Raw genomic sequence first — 8,883 nt, 5'->3', positions numbered from 1 at the left:
TAAAGCAATATCTCTGTAGCTCTCTGTCCGCACATGAAATATTGTTACAATATTCCACTTTTTTATTCTGGTGATATTGTATATTTTTCCAACCTTAAAATATAAATCTACCTGTCTTTAAGTTTCCACTTAAGACCCAGTATGGTTAACAATTCATTTCCTGTATTAGATAAGACCGTACATGCATCATCACTGTTTAATCTCTTAGTCAAACATTCTACTGCACATACACAGGGGGACCTGAGAGCACAGCAAACTTCCTCCTAGCCTAAAGCCTCCTCTGTCTCTTCGTCTTTTCTGCTTATTATACCTCTCTCGCTCTGTTTTTTTTCCGTGGCCTGAGTTCTTTGGAAATCCAGCTCAGCGAATGCTTCAGAAAATCCCACTTTTCTTGCTCAGAGCTGGGGAGCTTGTAGTCAAACTTTTTCCAGCTGACTAACCTGAGAAGGCTCAAGATTAGTCCGGATCCTAAGACAAGCTCTTCACTGGCGCACAGGTTCTTTCAGACTGATCTGAAAGGGAAATTGATTTCCCCAGACCTACCCAAAGCTGGGATTGTGCTCTCAGCAAGAGGCTCCATGTGGGGTTATTTTCTTATAAGGGGAGGCGTTTGAAGGGGAAATGGTGCACCACTGGAGGCGGCAATTTCACCAGTAACAAATAAAACAGATCAATACACCTATATGGAAACTGGAATCCTGACAGCAAGGATACCTAGGTGGTTTTCCCCCTGTTATTGAAACAACTCAAATTGTCCTCACAGCTTGCTAAATGTGTCTCCTCACTGTCTGTGTCTATTTTCTCTGCTTGCAAAGGCCTGCGTGTTATATTCTTTTGGTTTTCCTTCTTTTTAATGTATTTGAAGCGTTCTGTCTCATTGTTGCCATTTCACTTTTGTTTTCTTTTGCATGACTCACTGAATGGTCTAACTGCATGTTTCTTCTTTTTCTGTCCTTCTTTCTTTTATTTTTGCACTGCCCTCAATCTCTCCTGTGTATGTACACCACACCTGCCTCTCTATTCTTTGTCTGCCTCCTCTTCTGGCTGTGTGCTTGTTTGATCGGCTGCACTTTTTCCTGCTTTTTCTTTGTTTTCCTCTCCTCCTCCACCTGCTTTGGGCTCCTCGTTGTGTTTTCCTACGTGTTCTCGCACTGTGTCCTCTACCTCCAGCCTGTCAGAAAGTTCTGTGTGCCGCCTCAGTCCCCAGACTTGTTACAGTCCCCTAACACGAGCCCCTGCCCGTCCCCTGAGCCAGTCCCCAACCGCACAGGACCCCGTATCTCCACCCCTAACTCTCTCACTCCAAACAGCGAGCCCTTGCCGACAGCACTCAACAAAACGCAGACGCTCCCTGCCAAGCCCAAAGTTGCCCCAAAGCCTCTACAAGCCACACGATCCAACCCGCTCCCTGAAACGTCCCCAGATGCAGCATCTGCAGCCAAATTAGAAACATTCAATCCATGCCAGCCCCCATCGCAGCTCCCCTCTGCTTCCATGCCCCCCACGCCTACTTCTCCTTCCTCCCCATCGTCCCCTTTCTCCCCGTCCTCCATCCCTAGCTCTCCGATCCCAAACAGCCCCCAGGTACGGCGCTCCCAATTTGCTGCCAACCCCCAGCTCTCAGTGCCCTTCAGCCCCGTGGTGCCACTGTCGCCCATCCGGCTGCATCATTTTCACCCTGTGGCGCCGTTGCCTTCTTCTCTCACTGACCACCCACCCAAATCTATCCCCCTCATACAGGTCACCCCTCATCCCTCCCCTCGAGGCAGTCCCCTCCCCACCCCAAAGGGCACGCCAGTGCACACTCCCAAGGACAGTCCCTCTGGGACCCCCACCCCGACGCCACCCCCCAGCCCGTCCATCGGAGGCTTGCCTTGGAGGACGCGCCTCAACTCCATCAAGAACAGCTTCTTGGGCTCTCCTCGCTTCCACCGCAGGAAACTCCAAGGTACAATCACATCCTTCCTTGGTGTGAATCCTTTTTTGAATCTTTGTTTTCTTTCTCTGAACCTGACCTTTGACTCTGCTTCCTAAGTTCCGACACAAGAGGAGATGTCCAGCCTCACACCAGAGTCTTCCCCAGAGTGAGTACATGCTGAACTTTTTTGAAGCCTCCACTCTTGCCTCTGCACTATGCATTACTCATCAGCTCCTCAGTCACTGGCTCAAACTCACTCCTCCTTGATAACTTGATGTTTTGGAAGGTATTACATCCATGAATGTTTGATTTTTTTTTTTTTTGCCTGCCGAGTTCCCTGTAATGACCCCAGGACTGGTCCGTAGCAGTAGGCAGTGGGTTTGTTATGAGGAGGGGAAGGTAGCTTGTGTGATGTTGCAGAGGTCCCAGGGGCCTGATAACTGAAGGTTGGCCTAGATATGCCTGTTTGGTTGGCTGGCTGTCTGTCTGGCTCGGCCATCTCCATCTGGCTGCGAAGAACATTCTGGCTGGAAGGAGTTGGAGAACTGGCTGGAAAAGACCTTCTCTCAGGCACACTCACACACACACACCAGCTGTAACAAGCATCTTACTGCTAAACAATGGGTAGTGCATGTTTCTGCAGATGTTGGAAGATTATTTAAGTCTGCACTTAAAAATGTATCTGTATTTAAGGGGGGAGTGTTTATCTGTTTGCAGACGTTTGAGTCCTTCAAGGCCATCGACATGGTTGACAGGCGCATGAATTATTAAAACACAAGAAAAACAGGGGTCCATATGGCTTGTTAGTGGGCGCAGGTACACCTGAGCTGAGGCCGGTCGAGAATCACCCAGCGCTGCCCCTCTTGGACTTGCAGTTCTGTTCACAGAGAGGCTGAATTATTTCACTTCCTCTCTCCTTCTAACTCTATCTCAAACACACAAACACACACACACACACACACACACACACAAATTCTTGCATTTCCACATAGCCAGTTGCACATGAGGTGACATTTTCTTCTCCCTCCCTTGCACAGTTTTAGTTTATTCCCATCAAGGCATCTGTTTGCTCCGCTCTATTTTTTCCCAGAAAGAGAGAGAGAAAGAGAGAGGGTGAGAGATCTCGCGACCTTTCCATTTTTTTTAGGTTGCCGTCGGACAGATTAGAGGAAAAAGATGAACAGAAGCAGTTTGGTAAAACTAGGAGGATGCACAGAGGAAGACAAAACTGCAGCTGTTAAGCCTTAAGAAAAAACTAAAACATACATTCTTCTGTATTCCCACAGACTTGCCAAAAAATCCTGGTTTGGAAACTTCATCAACCTGGAAAAAGAGGAGCAGATCTTCATCGTCATCAGAGACAAGCCTCTCAGTTCCATCAAGGCTGATGTTGTTCAAGCCTTTCTCTCGGTAATGGCTCACATTCTTGTATAATCTCTAACTTTCTCCTGCCTCCCTAACCTCTTCTGCCCTCTTACCCCTGCTTGCTAAGCTCCAGCTGTTTCCTGTATATCTGCATGTGTTTACTCTGCTGTCTTACCTCTTATATCTGCTGCCTGATGCAAGATGTTGCTTTTTTAACGGCCGCTGCGATTAGCTATGCAATGATGCAGCCTCTCGTTGAGTGTTTCCTAACATGCAACCAATTTATGTTGCTTTTCAGCAAACTGCTTGTGTTCAGCGCTTCTATTTTCCCTCTGACTGCAGACTCACTTGAGGTCAATGGAAAATCAACAGAGAGCATTGATCATTAGCATATAGATGCTTTGCCCTCAATACGGTGTACTGAGCATGTGTGCACGTCTGTGTGTGTGTGTAATAAGATGTGTACTGAGAGAAACTGAGCAACGGCATAGATTTTATCTGTGTGTGCACTGTGTTTATAATATTGTGGTTGTACAAATACTTGCAAGACCGGGGGGCAACATTAGGCTTTCTCGGGGAATCTGCGCGAGCAAACATGGAGCTGTGGAGGTTGGTCTTCAGAGTACAAAATTGAGCAGTACCTACCCTCGACCCGGTTAGATTTAACAAAGTCTTAGTAAATGCAAACTCTGCCAGTGCAGGTCAATGTTAAATCTGTTTCCCCTTCCGTAGCGGTAGCTGTTTTCTTCTCTGGTTTATGCTAGCTGCTATCCCAGACAGGAGATTGGCACCTGAATCAGTGGAATTATACCTCTGAGCACACTCACATTAATGGAATGTCAAACCCTCTCCAGCTCTATGGGTGAATCGTGACTGTTTCCCGGCTCACCTGTTCATTGGGCATACAAATTCATTTTAAGGAGGGAGAGCGCAGTGTTGTTGGATGACTCAAGATTACATTAGCTTAAGTCTCCCTGGCATGCACAGCTACTCCCCGAGGCATTAATCTCCTTAGAGCTTCAACTATGGCTCGCTCGCTAGTATGTGGAGGGTATTTTAATGAGGCGCTATTCACCTCGTCGTATTGCAAGGTGTGGGTGAAAAATTAAACTTCAATGCCTCCTATGTAAAATCCTATTACTCGCCTCTTTCTATTGCCTAGTTTCATTCCTATCTCTGTCTCTTTGTCCGTTTTTCCTGAACTTGACACCTTCTCTTCTTTATTTGGAATCCAGATCCCGAGCCTGAGCCACAGTGTGATCTCTCAGACCAGTTTCCGAGCGGAGTACAAGTCCACAGCGGGTCCCACAGTCTTCCAAAAGCCGGTTAAATTCCAGGTGGATATCACCTACACAGAGAGCACAGCCGCCACCAAAGAGAACGGCATCTACTCTGTCACATTCACCCTGCTCTCAGGTCAGTTTGTACATCTGGACTCAGCTTGTGTACATGCCTTAGCGAAGAGACCCAGGCTAACTGAACTGAGCTGGTCTCCAGTTTGGATGGTCCAACTGTGGATCTCACATGTGGAGTTACCAGGACTGTGACTTATAAAAGCTCATTGGGGGTTCCCGGGTAAGAGCTGCAGCAACATCATTTCTGCTTTGACAGTAAAAACACGAATAACCTCACCTAAAATGTAAACGTTCGTTTAGCACATCATGTGACAATTACAGTGCCATCTGCGTAAAAAGAAAACTCGCTATAAATGAAAGGACAACTGAAGAACGCCACACAGAGTGTGCCGAGTGCACATTTAAAGCCTGTTGAGCCTTTTACATACACACTCCTGAACACGTCTAGATCATTTCAGGGGGACTGCTCTGGATGTCCTCCAGACCTGGCTGTTCAAATATGAACCTCACAGTGGGAGACTATCCCTGTCAGACAGAAGGGCAGTGGGGGGGGGGGCTCTCCTGAGGTAAGACATGAAATGAAATAAGAAGCCAAAACAGCAGATGAAGCAACAGCGTCCAATATGTGGTGCTATAATAAGAATATTTGCTTTTATATCAATAATACCTGTAGTTTGACTGAATCGCACATAAGAGTGGAGAAGAACATACTGAGCGAACAGAAAAGCAAATGCAGCTGTTGAATCACGTACATGGAGATCTTAATGACCTTCAATAGCCAGTGTGCCTTCTCATCAGGCTCACAGATGCTGCAGAAACTCAAGCTCACAAGTCACTTTAAAAAGAGTGAAAAAGACATCTCTTCCCATGTCAGGAACATGCAACCTCACTACAAACTGATAAAACGGAAAGGATCCAATAAAGAGCTGCTTTGAGAGGTGGGTGTTTTTAAACTCACTGCCAAGAAGAATGGCTGCCTCAGGACTTTCAAAGTTCTTACAATCCTCACTGCTTGATAAGATTTTCCCCCCCAAAACCTCCCTGAGCGTAACCAGATGAGGTCTGGCTAAGCAAGATTATATACTGCAATCATATGAGCATGCTTAGTCTTGCAGAAACACATGCATTCTATCTTTCGCTCTCTTTCTGTCTCACACACATACTGACACACTCACACACACACACATATGAGCTGATTGGGAGTGTAATTGCGTCTGTTTGGAGCTCGCTGATTCGTCCATGTCACGGACCACATGCAGCTTATTCTCTTCGCTGTCCTTGTGTGTGTTTAGGACCAAGCCGGCGCTTCAAGCGGGTAGTGGAGACGATTCAGAGCCAGTTGTTAAGCACACACGACCAGCCTGGGGTCCAGCAGCTGTCTGGTAAGTAGGATTTTACTTTATTATTATTTTTTTTTCCAACAAATAATTAAACGATCTTCTCCAATCCTCTTCACCCTTACCCCCAAACGCCTCATCCGCCCATCCCACCCCTTTGGCCACCCTTCTCACTGCTGAAGCTAAGCTAAATTGCCCTCCTTTCTCTCTGCGCTTGAAATTCCCCGAGCCACCCTCGGCTTCTGGGAACGGCTTTCTTTTGCATGCCCATGCCTCACTGCCATGAAAGGGTGGGAGTTGCTCCCGAGCAGTGACTGCGGGTCAAATGTTGCCTCGTTGCCCTGACCATGGAGATTAGAGCAGAGGCAGGGTAAGCTGATTTGCATTCTGCTACTTCTGCTTCCAAGAATGATTGTAGGAGCTTGTCACCATGGCAACACCGCTGCACCTCAACACACTCCTACAATGCAATGCTCTGCACAACCACACCACACCTGACGAGCGCTCTCCTGGTCTCTCTCTCTCTCTCTCTCTCTCTCTCTCTCTCTCTCTCTCTCTCTCTCTGTACGGGTGTTTGTACAATAGGATCATTTGTTTCTCTCTGTCCAGCAGCCTCTGAAGGCACCGAGCACATACAAAAACCCTCTGACGGACATCTTAATCAACATAGAAGTGCTTCACCTGTCAAATTTATGGCATTATTAAAACCACCTCGGTCCACTCAGTGTTTGCTGGGTTGATGCGGAGTCCTTGGACTTGTTTTATGCCTGTTCTTTCTCCAAAGTGGCTACATTTTATGAAGTCAAAGCCCAGTCTGGACAATGACGATAAAAAAAAAGTCAGAATTATAGGTTCTGTCTCTTCCTTTTCTGCTCCCAGCATGTCCTTCCTCCTGAATATCTGCTCTGTTCGTGTGCGTCTCAGTGGCCATCCTCATGACAACAGCTCCACCTCGTGGTCGGCTACAGAACCGCTAGCAGCCTCAAATCAGCTTCATCTCATCCATGACTGTTCTTCTTGAGTCTGTATGTTTGCATCCCATATTGTTTTCAGGCACTCATGAGGTCTGATGCAGGTTTTTGTATAGATAGTAAGAAATCATACAGCTTAAACTGTGTTTCACTGTGCTGGAGGTAACATTGGCAGGCTGACCGTTTTTCATGTTATTCTCACTTGCATTCATAAAATCTGACATTCATTCAACCTCTATCAATCTAAATTTTGAGAAATCTTTAAGATTACGTCCCCGTCTACAATGACATCAAGAGCACTTTTAATAGAGTAAATTAAAAAAAGCAACAACTGCTGCAATTGATGTATTTTCTTAAGATAGTCCTCCCTGAGCCTGAAGGACAACCAGAAGAGACTCCTCAAGAGTCATGAGAGGTTTTTATTGGGCTGTAGGAAATTAAAAAGTATGATTGGTAAAGGGGAACCAATCCATGAAGTCATTTCAATGTTAACTTAAAGAAATGTTGTACTAATTGTCCATGTCTGGGTATCGAGGGAATCTTGCAGAAGGGTTCTGCTCATACTAGATATGAAAGAGTGAATTCTACATTTGTTAAGTCAAGTAGTATTATAATTCATGACTTACTGTGAGACTTTGATTTGGACTTTTTCAATTAAAATGTGGCTTTAAGTTAGAAATAGTAGCTTCTGAGCGCAGGTTGACCAGCGGTGTATGGAGGCAGCTATATTCTGAGTCTGGCCTGTGGCTCCTTTCCTGTACGTCATTCTCAACTCAGCTTTATTTATATAGCACCTTTCATACATAGACAAAAATTCTATTTTTTTGGTATTGACATTAAATGAAACGAAATAAAAACAAGAAATAAAACTATTTCAAAACAATGATAAAGAAAAAAATAAACGCAGTAAAATCACTACTAATAAAAAGCTAGATAGAAAAGGCAGGTCTTCAGTTTACTTTTTTAAAACACCCTGAGAGCTTTCTGTTAGGCTGTCCAGAGGCAGTGAGTTCCACAGTTCACAAGAGGGACGATGAAAAGACAAGAATTCAAGGGCCTGAGTGAGCGGGCTGGAACATAAAAAGAAATAAGATCTGTGATGTATGGGGGAGGAAGGCTGTGAAAGCTTAACAAAAGAAATAAGCAGAATATCAAAATGAGTTCATTATATGTTGACAGTTGGCAGAGATTAGAAAACAGGAGACCGATGAGTTTAACAGAGAGCCGAACAGCACCGCTTCAGTTTTCAGGACTTTTAGAAAACCACAACAAGGTGTGAATAAGTTGAAACAAATGTCGGGGTTGTCCATTGTAAGGGATGAATTTATGACCCACTTAAAGCTACAGTGGTTCCTTTTAAAGTGCTTCACTGCTATAACACGTCAAATAGCTCTGTTTATAACTTACTATCTTCCAGCTGATAATAAAAGGCCAGCACCAGCTCCATTTGATCAAGGTCAGACTTAATTAATTTCATGACTTTAAACTATTACAGCGTCTCAGAGTGTTGTATGAATTTTTCAACAGGTCGATCTGTGCGTTGCCGTAAATAAAAGTCAACTCAATTTCCTCCGCCCCCCGTCTTTCCTTTGACCTCCTAACACACCTTTAGAGCTACCTGACCACAGGGCTTTTCAAAAGAAGCCAATAGCTGTAATTAAGAAAAGAAATTGCTTTGCATGCCAATGTGTGTCAAACAAAAGGCTTCATCAAGCCCTGGTCATTATGTCCTCTAATCAGCACTAACAGTGGCGTACCTGAGAGCTTTGGCTTAGGGAGACAATAGAGAAGTGGAACAATGACAGATGTGTGGAGGAAGGTAGTGAGCTTACTTCAGGACTACGGAGGACAATTATTCATTCAGAGAGAGTGAGTGTCTGTCTCATTGAACAGCTGACATCATTAACTTTTATGAGTTTACTGTCGGTTTCGAAAAA

At 45.2% G+C, this 8,883-nt stretch overlaps 1 protein-coding gene across 3 annotated transcripts in view; it reads left to right on the top strand.

Moving 5' to 3' along the window:
* Nucleotides 1–8,883, top strand: part of brsk2a (BR serine/threonine kinase 2a) — a 163,527-nt gene that overhangs the window by 150,997 nt on the left and 3,647 nt on the right. For all 3 annotated transcript variants that reach the window (XM_079347006.1, XM_079347007.1, XM_079347008.1), the window contains exons 14-18: nt 1,741–1,948; nt 2,036–2,084; nt 3,205–3,328; nt 4,519–4,699; nt 5,931–6,020. In XM_079347006.1, coding sequence (XP_079203132.1) covers nt 1,741–1,948; nt 2,036–2,084; nt 3,205–3,328; nt 4,519–4,699; nt 5,931–6,020 — 652 coding nt within the window. The remainder of the gene's footprint in view (nt 1–1,740; nt 1,949–2,035; nt 2,085–3,204; nt 3,329–4,518; nt 4,700–5,930; nt 6,021–8,883) is intronic.

Source organism: Symphodus melops (genome assembly GCF_947650265.1).
Source record: "Symphodus melops genome assembly, chromosome: 6".
NCBI lineage: Eukaryota > Metazoa > Chordata > Actinopteri > Labriformes > Labridae > Symphodus > Symphodus melops.
This window is presented reverse-complemented; position numbering and strand designations above follow the sequence as displayed.